Source organism: Ranitomeya variabilis, chromosome 2, assembly GCF_051348905.1.
Source record: "Ranitomeya variabilis isolate aRanVar5 chromosome 2, aRanVar5.hap1, whole genome shotgun sequence".
NCBI classification, from domain to species: domain Eukaryota; kingdom Metazoa; phylum Chordata; class Amphibia; order Anura; family Dendrobatidae; genus Ranitomeya; species Ranitomeya variabilis.
Genome location: NC_135233.1, coordinates 198191805 through 198208123, shown reverse-complemented (window position 1 = coordinate 198208123; position 16319 = coordinate 198191805). Strand labels below are relative to the sequence as shown.

General features: G+C 44.2%; 1 protein-coding gene across 3 annotated transcripts in view; it reads right to left on the bottom strand.

Moving 5' to 3' along the window:
- Positions 1 to 16319, bottom strand: part of DRP2 (dystrophin related protein 2) — a 146784-nt gene that overhangs the window by 56208 nt on the left and 74257 nt on the right. For all 3 annotated transcript variants that reach the window (XM_077283432.1, XM_077283433.1, XM_077283431.1), the window contains 5 exons: positions 13418 to 13503; positions 10819 to 10976; positions 9870 to 10036; positions 8630 to 8741; positions 3111 to 3247 (listed from right to left, as the gene is read on the bottom strand). In XM_077283432.1, coding sequence (XP_077139547.1) covers positions 3111 to 3247; positions 8630 to 8741; positions 9870 to 10036; positions 10819 to 10976; positions 13418 to 13503 — 660 coding nt within the window. The remainder of the gene's footprint in view (positions 1 to 3110; positions 3248 to 8629; positions 8742 to 9869; positions 10037 to 10818; positions 10977 to 13417; positions 13504 to 16319) is intronic.

The window sequence follows — 16319 nt, the reverse complement described above, 5'->3', positions numbered from 1 at the left end:
ACCGTGAGTGCCATGTAATGACTGCTAGATTCAGAGGATCCCCGAGACAGATCTGCCGGAATGCCCCAACACAAAGCAGGACTGCTCTGGAAGGTTTATGTCCGAGCATTTGGTGAAAGTAATTCTGCTTATGTTTCACTCTTCACTTCTCTGAATGTGACGTTTACAGGCGATGATCACAAGTAAAGCCTACAACCTACACTCTTTTTCGCTGTTTTTTTCAGCCAGCCTACGTCACCCTACATGCTCCTAACGGCATTTAAATGGCTTGTTTCAAGCCATAGTGAATGACTTTATTGCAGTCATTGCACACTTATTCTCCCCAACGGGATCCCAGTATCACGCACCATGCCCCTTTAGGGATATTAAAATTCCTTCTGCATTCACATTGCCAACGCCACATCATAGGGGTCACTCTCCCCCCTCCCCCCTTTCTTTCAGTGTTACTACTTAGCACGTTCACCTACCCTATCATTTCAACTCCAGCTGTCCCATGCTACGAGATATAATTAATCTCTCCCCCACTAGTTTATAGAAATTATACTCCCGATGAAAGCCCATCGCCACCCTTACATTTCTTCTCACTCCACCTATGTGTATAGGTTTCACCTCCATAGCAACTGCTACACCTACCAACACACCTCCACTCTGCCTTAATCCCGCCCAACCTCCTCTTCTCTTCCACGGCAGTGCATTTCGTACTGCGCATGTACCGCTTACACCATTCCCCAGGTCCGTGGGTCTATTGCGCACGCGCAGGTTCGGAACGCCCCCTCTGACTTCCGGAGGCGCCCACACACATGACCGCAGTGCGTTCCACTGCGTGTCATGGTGCGCCGGTCCGGAAGTCCCCTTAGTTAAGGGGGGACCGCCCTGCTGACGCGCGCTAACATTGGACAGTTACGGACCGCCCCTCCCTCAAACTACACTATTAAAACACCGCCAACACCCACAAAACTATCCACGCCCCATTTGGAAGAAGCTAATTGCGAAACGGCGCTTGTTGGGCGGGGGAGGCCTCCACATCACTCTGACCAGAACGCACAGATCCTTTGACACTTACAACTACAGGTAATATATCCTGTTTAAGGATTGAGATTTGCTCTTATGATATGCTTAATCAGTGCACATAGTGATTCCTTTTCACTCTCCAAGTGTTCCTATAGCACCTTATGCTAATACACTGGCATACATCTGATTGCTTTTCCTGAGCACTCTTCCTAAAGGTATTACCTTCTGATATTTAGTTCTGTGCGCAGTGTATTTTTGTGGGGTGCCTCCCTTGGTTTTGGAGGTTCCGTTTTTCCCCCCCAGTCTTTTGTCTAATTTTATCATGTGTTATGCATTTTTAGAATAATATTCTGAATAAATTTATTGATTTTTAGTAGCTCTTCTCTCACTTCTTTTTTTCTCGTGGCACCCACCACTGGAAAATGTGTTTATGTATATTGGAGTTTTGACACATCTTATATACACAGCTGATCCTCCAGCCTTCAAAAGAGCAAAACAATTCAGCCGGCCATACACATTAGTTGGACTTCGGTCGAACGATGATTTGGCCGGCAGCGAACTCAACCGGCTCTTCCATAGGCAGTCGCGCTTGTTCGGCTCGTGGTCAGACATATCTGATGGTGGCTTATCTCCGAGAGACAATACAATCGTCAGTCTAACATCCCGGATCAATATTTCCCCTGACAATAAATTATCTGGAGCTCCCATGCACTTTAGACTGCTGATATCGGTGGGTTTGGCCTAGAATAGTCTTCACACGCCTGCCGGATATCAAAACTCCCCTGTAATTTATAATAATCTCCGGAGGCAGATTCTCAGGGAGATCTATGTCCGGCCCAGAGATCTTAACAGCTCATTTGCATATAAGAAAAACGTGGATTTCTCTGGAGTAAGACATCGGATCCCAGATATCAAGGTGTCCTGTTCTTCAGCTTCCAATGACCTGCGTGCCCCTATAGATAGATCAGGAGTAACGATCCTACTGACGGACCCCCTTTAACAACTGTAATGCAAATTTCCCTCCAATTTACATCTCTATGTGTCATTCATCAATATAAATACTGAAACCAAATTTTTGGTGTATATTTATATCACATGCAAAGTCTGTTAATAACAGTATGATGGTTATACATCAGGAGGCACTTGTCAGATTAATCCCCCAGCTAGAACCCTCTCTGGTTTTTCCACACTTTGCTCAGGAACACAGCAGTAACATCTCCTCTCTAGGCCCCGATTCATCGAGACCGGACATTGTCATGCCAGTCTTGATGAAGGGGTGGGGGAGAGCCAGGCACATGAGTCAGGCTCTTACTCCAATCAGGGACTGGAGTAAGATTTCTGGCGTAAAGAATCATCATGAATAAGACAAGCCCATTTCACATGTAAAGCGCCATGGAATAAATGGCGCTATAAAAATGTATAATAATAATCATCATCTTCTAACAGAGCTTCACCCATATTGGTGGAGCTGGGAGAAACTGAAAAAACACCAAAAGTCACAAAACATTTTCAGAGTTTTCATTGCAATTAATGCCAAAATTCTGGAGTAATCAGGGTCTATGGGTCCAGGGTATCATGCAGGTTAGTCCATGCGCTTAATAGAGAAAACTATTGGATTTTTCTTCTCGCTACCTTCATGGGCAGAATGTCCATTTGTTCCACTGAATTGTAGAGATCACTCTATTTGCTAAGTAAGTGTCATATTTTGTTTTCCTATGAATTGTTTTTGCGTTTTGAACCTACAGATGTGCATGTGATGATTAAGGAGCGCATCTAAGCCCTTATATGTGAAAGTGACAGTCATCCTCTAACGGGGTGAATTTTATGGATTCTTTATGAACGTTTTGGAATTTTTTTCACTGCTGAAATGCGATCTTGGATTTCGTACTTTCTCTGTTTGTCAAGCACTCCCTGGAATTTGCCTAGATGTGACCTCCTGCAAATGTACCTGTTATAATCTATTAGAATTTGCATTTACCACTTTTAATCTAACAAATTGTTTGTTCTTTTTAAATGTCTCCAGAACTTTCTGATGGTGCAACTAATATTGGGGAATAAAACCGTGCGGGTTACATTGAACTTATTGATAGGACACTTACGTGTCAGTCACTTCGACTTCAAGAACAGACTGCACCGGAAGATAGCCCCGCTGTGGATGTCGACTGAAGTAATGACGGGTCCTAAATTTATTCTTTAAAGTGGTCGCAAAATCTCTCATCTTCTCTCCTGAAGTTGTCTGAAAAAAAAAAAAGAGTAATGTGTGGAATTAAATAAATTAACAAGAGAACGTACATACAGTAATGTTATCTACACTGGACTTTGTTCACGATCCCGTATATCAGTGATTAAATCTGATAAGAAAGACACAAATCATCAGCTCCACCGTGCATTATTACTCAGGGGGGTATTCGGGTACTACAGAATAAAACTCTGGTTACAGATTAGGGGCATAACTGGACAGAGGTTTGGTAAGGGCTGCCCCCGAGGATTGGGTGACAGGCAAGACACTACTTTTCACACACTAATATATTTTTAGGGCATCCTATATTTTGACATTTGATATTTTATTTTTTTACAATGGAGATTTAGCGTATGTATATATATATATATATACACTCACCGGCCACTTTATTAGGTACACCATGCTAGTAACGGGTTGGACCCCCTTTTGGCTTCAGAACTGCCTCAATTCTTCGTGGCATAGATTCAACAAGGTGCTGGAAGCATTCCTCAGAGATTTTGGTCCATATTGACATGATGGCATCACACAGTTGCCGCAGATTTGTCGGCTGCACATCCCAAAGATGCTCCATACAAGGCAGGATGGATCCATGCTTTCATGTTGTTTACGCCAAATTCTGACCCTACCATCCGAATGTCGCAGCAGAAATCGAGACTCATCAGACCAAGCAACGTTTTTCCAATCTTCTACTGTCCAATTTCGATGAGCTTGTACAAATTGTAGCCTCAGTTTCCTGTTCTTAGCTGAAAGGAGTGGTACCCGGTGTGGTCTTCTGCTGCTGTAGCCCATCTGCGTCAAAGTTCGACGCACTGTGCGTTCAGAGATGCTCTTAGGCCTACCTTGGTTGTAACGGGTGGCGATTTGAGTCACTGTTGCCTTTCTATCAGCTCGAACCAGTCTGCCCATTCTCCTCTGACCTCTGGCATCAACAAGGCATTTCCGCCCACAGAACTGCCGCTCACTGGATTTTTTTTCTTTTTCGGACCATTCTCTGTAAACCCTAGAGATGGTTGTGCGTGAAAATCCCAGTAGATCAGCAGTTTCTGAAATACTCAGACCAGCCCTTCTGGCACCAACAACCATGCCACGTTCAAAGGCACTCAAACCACCTTTCTTCCCCATACTGATGCTCGGTTTGAACTGCAGGAGATTGTCTTGACCATGTCTACATGCCTAAATGCACTGAGTTGCCGCCATGTGATTGGCTGATTAGAAATTAAGTGTTAACAAGAAGTTGGACAGGTGTACCTAATAAAGTGGCCGGTGAGTGTATATATATATATATATATATATATATATATATATATATATATACACACACACATATATATATATATATATATATATATATATATATATATATATATATATATATATATATAAAAAGTATATTTGTGTGGGGAAATCATAGTTTGTGGGGGGATGTGGGGGCATTATACTACATGGGGGAATTGGGGGGGGGATTATACTATGTGGGAGCACTGTGGGAGAATTATACTATGTGGGGGAACTGTGAGGGAATTATATTACATGGGGGCACTGTGGGGGAATTATACTACGTGGGGGAACTGTGGGGAAATTATACTATGTGGGGGCACTGTGAGGGAATTATACTACGTGGGGGCACTGTGAGGGAATTATACTACATGGGGGAACTGGGGGGGGAATTATACTATGTGGGAGCACTGTGGGAGAATTATACTATGTGGGGGCACTGTGAGGGAATTATACTACATGGGGGAACTGGGGGGGGAATTATACTACGTGGGAGCACTGTGGGAGAATTATACTATGTGGGGGGACTGTGGGGAAATTATACTATGTGGGGGCACTGTGAGGGAATTATACAACGTGGGGGCACTGTGAGGGAATTATACTACATGGGGGAACTGGGGGGGAATTATACTACGTGGGAGCACTGTGGGAGAATTATACTATGTGGGGGGACTGTGGGGAAATTATACTACGTGGGGGCACTGTGAGGGAATTATACTATGTGGGGGGACTGGGGGGGAATTATACTACATGGGGGCACTGTGGGAGAATTATACTATGTGGGGGAACTGTGAGGGAATTATACTATGTGGGGGGACTGTGGGGAAATTATACTATGTGGGGGCACTGTGAGAGAATTATACTATGTGGGGGCACTGTGGGAGAATTATACTATGTGGGGGAACTGGGGGGGAATTATACTACGTGGGGGCACTGTGGGGGAATTATACTACGTGGGGGGACTGTGGGGAAATTATACTATGTGTGGGCACTGTGAGGGAATTATACTACGTTGGGGCACTGTGGGGGAATTATACTACGTGGGGTCACTGTGAGGGAATTATACTACGTGGGGGAACTGGGGGGGAATTATACTACGTGGGGGCACTGTGGGGGAATTATACTACATGGGGGGAATGTGGGGAAATTATACTATGTGGGGACACTGTGAAGGAATTATACTACGTTGGGGCACTGTGGGGGAATTATACTACGTGGTGGAATTATACTACGTGGGAGCACTGTGGGAGAATTATACTATGTGGGGGAACTGTGAGGGAATTATACTACATGGGGGCATTGTGGGGAAATTAAACTACGTGGGGGAACTGTGGGGAAATTATACTACATGGGGGCACTGTGGGGGAATTATACTATGTGGCGGAACTGTGAGGGAATTATACTACGTGGGGCGCACTGTGGTGGAATTATACTACGTCGGGGAACTGTGGGGGAATTATACAACATGGGGGCACTGTTCGGGGAGTTATACTACGTGGGGGCACTGTGGGGGAGTTATACTACGTGGGGGCACTGTGGGGGAGTTATACTATGTTGGGGGACTGTGGGGGCCTTAATGCTATACTGCTTCGTTTCCTTGTATGATGTTGATCAATTACAAGCAGGCAACAACACTCAAAGGAACGGAGAACATGAATGGAGTGGCACTGCTCTTTTATTATTATTACGGTATTTATTTATTTATTCATATAGCGCCATTGATTCCATGGTGCTGTACATGAGAAGGGGTTGCATACATAATACAAATATAAATTACAGTGAATCAACTGACAATGAGAGACCAGTGCAGAGGGCCCTGCTATTGTGGGCTTACAGTCCACAGGGTAATGGGACAGGAGACAGTAGGGTGGGGTGGTTACGGCAGCTCTGGTGTTGGTGAAGAAGCAGTAGGGTCAGTGCAGACTTTAGCTTTCTTGAACAGATGTGTTTCCAGGGTCCGTCTGAAAGTTCCAAGTGTGGCAGATAATCGGATATTTGGGGCACAGAATTCCAGAGGATGGGGATACTCGAGAGACATCTTGGAGGTGATTGGGTGAGGAACGTATAAGTGTGGAGGAGAGAAGAAGTTCTTGTGTTGGAGGATATCAGGGCGTTCGTTTGGCGATATGCTAAGGACACAGATTATGGACGGTTTGTAGGGCAATGTTAGTAGCTTGAACTGGATACACTGGGCAATTAGGAGCCAATGAAGGGATCTGCAGCGTGGAGAAGCGGAGGAGTAAGAGGCAAGAGATGGATTAGTTGGGCAGCAGAGTTAAGGACAAATTGGAGAGGTGCGAGAGTGTTTGCAGGGAGGACACAGAGGAGGATGTTGCAGTAGTCCAGGTGGGAGACGATGGGGGCAGAGCTCCAAAGAGCATTTCTGAGCTCCAGTTCTAGGAATCAGTGGAGGTCCCAGTGGGCAGATCCCTCAGCAATTGGGAAGTTATCGGGATACCTTCTAAATTTGAAAATACCCCTTTATGCATTTGTTAAACATTCCTATTTACAGCTAGAGGCCGATCGGAGACTTACTAATGATGAGTCTCTTGCATTGTATACAGTGTAGACAATACTTTGTTACACATGGCTCCCCAAACCATCCCTGATTGTGGAAACTTCACATTAGACCTCAAGCAGCTTGGATTGTGGCCTCTCCACTCTTCCTCCAGACTCTGGGACCTTGATTTCCAAGATCTAATGTGAAGTTTCCACAATCAGTCATGGTTTGGGGAGCCATGTCATCTGCTGGTGTAGGTCCACTGTGTTTTATCAAGACTAAAGTCAGCGCAGCCGTCTACCAGGAGATTTTAGAGCACTTCATGCTTCCCTCTGCCGACAAGCTTTTTGGAGATGGACATTTCATTCTCCAACTTTATTCTCCAACAGGACTTGGCACCTGTCCACATGGCCAAAAGTACCAATACCTGGTTTACAAACAACAGTATCACTCTGCTTGATTAGCCAGCAAACATGCCTGACCTTAACCCTATAGAGAATCTATCAAGAGGAAGATGGGCGACACCAGACCCAACAATGCAGACGAGCTGAAGGCTGCTATCAAAGCAACCTAGGCTTCCATAACACCTCGGCAGTGGCACAGGCTGATCGTGTTTATAGAATCCAATTCAAAGTACTTTTTCTCATCCACTAAGCTCTCCACAGTGCGGCACCCCCCTACATCTCCTCCTTCATTTCTGTCTATTGGCGTAGCCGATCGCTGAGCTCTGCAAATGACTTTCGACTAATTTCTGCACTAATGCGTACCTCCAACTCCCGACTCCAAGACTTCTCCCGTGCTGCACCAATCCTCTAGAATGCTCTACGCCAAGATATTAAGACCATCCACAATTTGCACAGTTTTAGGCGCTCCCTCAAAACACATTTGTTCAGAGCGGCCTATCACGTTCCCTAATCAAAGTCATTTTATGTTTGTGTGTGTGTGTAGCCCATTCACTATCTCCATCTATCCCCCATCCCCTGAAGATGGCTGGACCATCATTGTAAATACATCATTGTAAATACACACCTGTACTTTGTATCTCCCCCACCTCATTGTAGATTGTAAGCTCTCACGAGCAGGGTCATCTTATTTTGCTTTAATTATTGTATTGTTAACGTTGTTACTTATGACTGTTGTATTTGAAATTGTTAAACTGTAAAGAGCTGCGGAATATGTTGGCGCTATATAAATTAAGATTATTATTATTATTATTATTGCCTCTATGCCACGCTGCATTGATGCTGTAATTGACGTAAAAGGAGGCCTGGCCAAGTGTTGAGTGCATTTACTGAACACATACAATTCAGTAGGCCAACATTTCGGATTTTAAAATCATTTTTTCAAGCCGGTGTTATAAAGTATTCTAATTTACTGAGATAATGACTTTTAGGTTTTCATTGGCTGTAAGCCATAATCATCAACATTAACAGAAATAAACACGTGAAATAGATCACTCTGTGTGTAATGACTTGATATAATATGTGAGATTCACAATTTGTATTCAAGAACTGAAATAAATGAACTTTTTGATGATATTCTAATTTTGTGAGAAGCACCTGTTATATGTAAATATCTATGAAAACATAAACTGGTCATACCGGTGTGAAATATTCCATGATTGGATAATGGAGTTTGTTTCCTTTCCCGGCCTGTCCGGTTAAGAAGCAGGACTGGCATATATCCACGCCAAACTGTTTTAAGCTGCGATATCTAGAAAACCATAAATGGGTCAGTTAATAAAAGTAATTCCATGCTTAAAGCATAACTAAACATATATATATATAATTTTGTCCGGAGTGGAAAGTTCTAAAACATTAAATAATTTTATTAGGAGTTTAGCTTTCATTCTAAAAAGAAATAGCATGTAAGTAGTTTCCAATCCCGGCTTTTCCCCAATCTATTTTCCTGCCTTTAGCTGCAGTAATAACAGAGAGTAATCATTTGGAGTACAGATGATAGCAGTGATGGATCAGCTCTGCCCCAGGGTCTCAGTAGCTCTGGAGATAAGCTGCGGCAGGAGGTGGTTCTGATAAGGACAGCACTCAGAGGAGGAAGCAGAGGCCGTCCCATCACTGCCATCACCAGTACTCCAATGATAACACTGCAACTGAAGGCAACAAAATAGTCTGGGGAAAAGCAGGGGTTTGGAAGCCGACTACATGCAATTTTTTTACAGGAATAAAAACTAAATTCCATAGTAAAGTGATTTCTTAAGTTTCATAACTTGTGTAATGCCGGCATCTCTACATGGTTTTCCCCCTCTCCCCGGCTTGGATGCCGACATGTTCATCACCACTGCCGCTCTGCTGCTCCCGCTGCAGCTCCCAGGTCCCAGAACCTGTGCACGCCTCGAAGGTCTCCTGGCAAAGCGTTTGGGGCATACATACTCCCCGTTTCTTAAAGGGGCAGTGACCACACTCCAGAAGTGTCCCTAGCATATTGCTGGGAGGCATCATGTATTTAAGGCACCCTTGCCTGTAGGGAGGTGCCTGAGCAACTTTAGCTTCTACCTTATCTTTTAACCTGTTCCTGTCTCGCCGGACACTCCGAGTCCGTACCTGCATTCCTGACCCTTGAGGTCAGTCGCTACAGTGCTGGGGATTGCCCTGGAGTGGCACCAGGTGGCTACCTGCAGCTCAAGCCTAACACATCGGGGGTTCTAGTGAAACTCAGGTAGCAGCTTAGTTACATCCCTCCATGGTGGCCCGGCCCCATGGCGCCCACCATAATGATAACTTTCTAAGCTGAACAAATTCTTAACAATTTTGTTGCTAGATATAATCAGTTACGACCAGCCATCTTCTGCACTGAGGGCATTTCATGATCACATATACAAACCTAAATCCCTTAATTGGACACTGTTTACAGATGGAGCACTTCGTCTGGTGCTTCACAGTCTCCGCTAACGTCACTCGATGTAACACCGGGAGCCATACTAAGGACTGTGGCTCCAGACTTCCCCATTCTAGAAACTGAGACAACTCCAGAAATGATGTTCCATCTCCCTTTTAAAACAATAAAAAAAAAACACATTCGTTTTGGAAATCAGATTCCAAAGTAAAATGAAAATAAAAAAAAATATGAACAAATGCATCAAAATAGGAATCGCAGAAATATAAAACAATGCAAAATACATAAAAAGTTTAATTCTTGTGACAATCAAGAAAACTGACTAATGAAAATAAAGGAACATCCAGAACATCTAGAAAAAAGACGTCTGGGTTTTTCGCTGTGAGAGGGATTGTTATTGTTTTACACTGGATATGGTGATCACTAAGGGTCAGCTCTGCAAAAAAAGAATAAAAAAAAATATATGAGACAATGTTTCTTAAAATTTTATGTATGCTTGTTTTTAAAAAGGTGCATAAGGGGGAACGTTTCTTCTTGTGGAGAGTGCCAAGCTGATGTAAGGAGACTTATAGGCCATGCAATGCTCCCTTGGGAATATAAATATGCAAATAGCCTCTTTAAAGAGGAATATAGGACTTGAACTTGAGCCACTTATTGGATGTAGCAATCCTAAAAGTTAATATCGACATTAATGATTTCAGTACTAAAAAGATCAAACAGCCCCATAATGATGCCAAATTAAATTTTCATGACCTTTAATCGTTTTTCTCTTATTTCACACTACATTCATTGCTCTCTTTCCTGTGGTCATTTTCGTAAAGCACAGAACTGACTAATAGGTCTTTCTTGTTTTTATTTTACAAGGAGTAAATGAATTAAACATAAACGAAAAAAAAGAATTACGGTAACCGTGTAATAAAATGTCTGCAATGCCTACAAATCGAAAGCAGCTCCTGACACTGGGTTCAACATTACTTCCTCCAAATGCCGCGACCTCCCCTAGCTGTCGGGGGATCTGGATGGCCTCATGCAGTAGAAGGCCGAGCTGCCGCTGATCACAAGTTCCTTCAGCTCCCGCTACTTGTGAAAACAAATCTGAGAAAGACAAACATTGTATTAGAGAAACAAGAGCGACAGTGAGCAAAGTATTGGGGTTGTATCTAAAAGCAGGAGACAAGTGTTGGGAAACAACTATGGTCGTCTTGTTTAGTAAACTCATTTTGAGAAGTAGAGGATTGGTAATTCTGAGTAATTGGTGTGGAATCTCACAGAGTTAGGCCCTCTTCACATGTCCTGGTGATGACAAACCAGTACTGAGAAAGTCTCACGGTGCAGAGGTGAGTTCATCGCAGTGAAATTCTCCTGGTGAACTGCGGTGAACTCACCTCTGCACTTTGAGACTTTCTCACCGAGATCACCGCAGTTCAGCCTGGCTGGGAACGCGGCCTCAGTGACCGTCAGTAACCTCGATGACGTCACTGCCAGTCACTAGAGATGGGTGAACAAGAACAGTAAAGTTCAGCGTCCGTACCTAACACCTACTGTTCAGGCACGAACACCAAACACAGACTTCACCAGGAAGTCTGTGTTACTGTTCGGGTTCGGCCCCCCGAACATCAGTTGTCTGTCGTGCTGTCAAGTGAATGACAGCGCGGCAAACACTGCTTCTGATCGGTGGTAAAAAATTCTGTCAAATGACAGAATGAGCCCGCAGCTGTGATCAGAGGTATAAAATTTACCTCCGGCCATTGGTGACAGCTCATGGGACTACTGCTCCCATCAGCAATCGCCTGCTGCCGCTAATAACAGTGAGAGAAGGAGCGGCTGATGGGAGTATTCATCAGCAGGCGCCTGCACTTTAAATAAATAATTTAAAAAAACGTGTCGGGACCCCTCTCTTCTTGATAACCCCTCTCTTCTTGATAACCAGCCTTGCTAACGCTGACAGCTGAAGGTTGCATCCCTCAGCTGTGAGTTTTGCCTGGCTGGTTATCAAAAACACAGGGGAACCCTGTTATTAGCGGCAGTAGGCAGCGGCTGATGGGAGCAGTAGTCCCATCAGTCCTCACCAATGACCGGAGGTAAACTTTATACCTCTGATCACAGCTGCCGGTTCATGCTGTCATTTGGCAGCATGGGAACCGCGTCTGTTTGAGCTGTAACTGTCTGATCAGAAGTGGTGTTTGCCGCACTCTCATGCACATGACAGTGCAAGAAACACTAGGTATTCGGGCAGCCGAACCTGAACAGTAACACAGACTTACTGGTGAAGTCCGTGTTCGGCGTCAAACAAACAGTAGGTGTTCGGTATGGATGCCGAACTTTACATTTCAGGTTCGCCCATCTCTAGTTACTTGCTCAGTATCTTGCTGTAGTTTCAATACAATCAGTGTTTTATCAGCAGGAGATTATCATTAGATGACTAGGTGTCACGTGCCAGGCAGTCCAGCTAATTTGTATAACCCCGTCCCCACCAATGATTGGCTGCTTGCTGAAAGTGTACACAGAATGCTGCCAATCAGTGTTGGGGGCGGGGTTATACACAGCTCACCATTCTGACCTCTGCTATATCTACAGCAGAGAAAACAGGGATCAAAACAGTGGAAAGCAGCACAGTAAGTGACACATCACTGGAATCAGGGTCTCTTCCCCTACATCATGCAGACAAATTATCTTTAAATGCTGCTTAAAATATCACAGCAAATTTGTGTGAGGTAAATCAACAATTAAACAAAATCATAAATGAAATCAAATGAATAATTTCCACTTTTATATTTCTGAGGAATACGGAATCTTGCAGGACCCTGCACTATTAGCACAGACCCACTGCTCAGCTACATGCAAAAAAAACCCTGACCCTAGTAAAAAAATGTACTTTTCCTTCTATGTAATATTATTTTGGCTAGCTTGTTTAATGAATAATGAAATTAAACCTTTTTCTGCAAATTCTGAATCAAGTGCAATAGTACAACTCATTAGCACTCCTTCACAGGGGCCCACCGGCGGATTCTCCTGTCCTCCCATGGGCCAGTCCGAGCACTTTAATGCAACTAATTATACCTTTTCATGGCTAAATAAAAGGACCATGACAATTCAGAAGCTTTTGAGACTACTCAGGTTACTCCAAAAGGAACAGAGTGGCCTGAAAACTTGCGGTTTATAACCATTGTGGTGTGTTTACATGATGGATTTTGGGGCAGAAAGTTCTGCAATTGTCCCATTTCGCTGAAACAACACCAATCAGATGAACTAAACTTCTAAACTAAATTTCTGCAACAAAATCTACATCATATCTTTTATTTAACATAGAAATAAAACCTCATTCAGACTTCCGTTTTTCAGATACGTGTTCCGCCCGCGGTTTCCATGGATAGAACACGTATACGTCTATGGTGCGTTTTTTTGTGGATCGTCCGTTTGCGATTCCGGCTTTACCTACTTTTAGGAATAGAATGCAGCACACAAACCACTGAACATATCAGACAAAAATTAAAATCTGCGGGTAAAGCAGTATAATAATGCAGTACAATACTTACACTGTAGTTTTCCTTTCACATCACAATCACATAAACACACTATTCCAGCCTTAAAGGAAAGGGCTCGTATCCTTCCAACGCGAGCACTGGAGTAATGAAAGGAGACAGCCTTGTCAGATTTCGGTTTTACTAATAACATTAATCATCATCATTTAAAGGTAATCTGTCAGCATGTTTTAGATATGTAATCCAAGAGTAGAATGATATCGGGGCAGAGATCCTGATTTCAGGCTGCGTTTTACTGTTCAAAAAAAAATCAGAAGTAGATTATCACTACAGGACAAGTGGTCTCATGCCCCCTAGTCAACTGCTCTGTGTAGCCCCGCCCCCACCACTAAGGTGCACAACAAAGCAGCCAATCAGTGGTGGGGGCGGGGTTACACAGCTCAGCATTTGAGCTGTGCTAGATTTGCAGAAGAGAAAACTGTGATTGCATTAAAATGACAGCATACAGAGCAGTAAGTGACACATCGCTGGAATCAGGATCTCAGCCTCTACATCATGCTGCTATCAGATTGCATAGCAAAGCCTGCTGACAGATTCCCTGTAAAACCAATTAATTCAGATCCTTTCAATTTGGGAAATGCATCTAATAAAAAGTCAGGGACTCTACTAATGGAAGAACAGTGGTTCTCTGACCCCATGTTATGGTACCATTTGCCAGGTAGCCGATTGCTTAGTTGTTTGTATGACTCCCATAGAGTATAGAAAGCAGAGCTCCTCCTTAACAATCTGTTCTTAAAGGGATCCTGTCAGCTGATACATGCTTCCCAAACCGTGGATCGCAGCCATGTACAGTATGTCTTTCTCTGAAACGCTGCGGTGTTTCACAGAAAACTATACATTTAATAGCCGCAGTCATATAGGCGGGTCCCTAGCGGCTTCCTCCCACCCGCTGACAGTGACTGACAAGCTTAGGTACACGTAGTTTTGCAAAGTATCCTCCAATACATGGTCACACCAGTAATTTTAACACCAGCTTTTTATTGTAAGAATTCTATCCTCACTTTGTTTCCTCTACTGACATCATAAGCATCGACAGACGAGATCTGCAATCTCCGGACTGTTCAGGAAGCAGAAAACAATGTTGCTGAGTGGGATTCAAGATAGATAGAGTATTGTGCAAAAGTGTTAGGCAGGTGTGGAAAGATGCTGGAGAGTGAGGCTATGCGCATACGTTGCGGATTAGGAATTTCTGGTGCGGATTCTGCATCTCTTGGCAGAAAACGCAGCTGCGGATTGGACGCGTTTTTTGCGCGGATTTACTGCGGATTTCTATAATGGAATGGGTACAAAACACACACAGCCTGGAGGTGTGTTTGGGGTCATTGTCCTGTTGAAAAATAAATGATGGTCCAACTAAAAGGCAAACCGGATGGAATAGCATGCCGCTGCAATATGCTGTGGTAGCCATGCTGGTTCAGTATGCCTTCAATTTTGAATAAATCCCCAAAAGTGTCACCAGCAATGCACCCCCACACCATCACACCTCCTCCTCCATGCTTCACGGTGGGAACCAGGCATATAGAGTCCATCTGTTCACCTTTTCTGCATCGCACAAAGACACGGTGGTTGGAAAAAAAGATCTCAAATTTGGACTCATCAGACCAAAGCACAGATTTCCACTGGTCTAATGTCCATTCCTTGTGTTCTTTGGCCCAAACAAGTCTCTTCTGTTTGTTGCCTGTCCTTAGCAGTGGTTTCCTAGCAGCTACCCGTATTTTTCGGACTATAAGACGCACCGGACTATAAGGCGCACCCAGGTTTTAGAGGTGGAAAATAGGGAAAAAAATATTTGAAGCAAAAAAATGTGGTAAAATATTTAATAACATACTATTATATGTGGTGTTATTATATATAATAGTGTGTTATTATGTTGGAAGCTGCGGGACCAGTGTGGTGTCTGTGAAGAACTATATGATGCTGGAGGGTGAGTATAAGAATGGGGGCACAGGGCTTATATTGAAAGCACCACTCCAGCACTGCAAAATAACACTGGAGTGCTGCTTTAAAATCCCATGGGAGAACTATAACTCCCAGCATGTCCTGCAGATCCTATGACATGCTGGGAGTTATAGTTCACTAAAGGAGTGGCAGGGTGCTTTATTGTGTTTTGGAAAGACTAACCTCTTAATTGTGGCAGCCAGCCTGTGGTGAGGTAAAAGCATCCCATGGCTGCACACACAGAGCCCTCTCTCTTGTTGCCTTTCCACAGCACAGGTAATAGAAGCCAGCAGATTCTAGTGTTGGAGTCTGAAGGACCTGTGATGATGTCAAGAAGAGGGAGGGCTCTGTGCTGCCATGTGATGCTCCAGCCCGCCCACTTCTGACATCATCACAGGTCCTCCTGGTGCACACTGCACAGCACTCAGCTCCAGCCCAGGCAGGTACCCAGCGATCTCCTCTCCCCCAGACCCTGCTGCTGCTGCCTCCTCCTCCCCTGGACACACGGATCTCCCCAGCTGCTGCAGGAATCAGCGCTGAGGAAACCATGTGTGTCGCTGCTTAAGTGCAGCATTCATTTGCTGCTCACCGCTCAGCTGATAGGTGGGCGGGGAGTAGCTAATGAATATTCACTGCACTTAATCATCGGGACCACATGGTTTCCCTAGCCTGATTCCCTGGCAGTGGGGACATTTTTCTGCCTCCTGAAGTGGGATATCATTGCGATCCCACTCGCTGCTGCCCCCCTCCCCACATGCTACATCCCTACCATAAGACGCACCCACACTTTCCTCCCAAATTTGGAGGAAAAAAAGTGCATCTTATGGTCAGTATTTTACCATGAAGGCCTGCTGCACAAAGTCTCCTCTTAACAGTTGTTGTAGAGATGTGTCTGCTGCTAGAACTCTGTGTGGCATTGACCTGGTCTCTAATCTGAGCTGCTGTTAACCTGCGATTT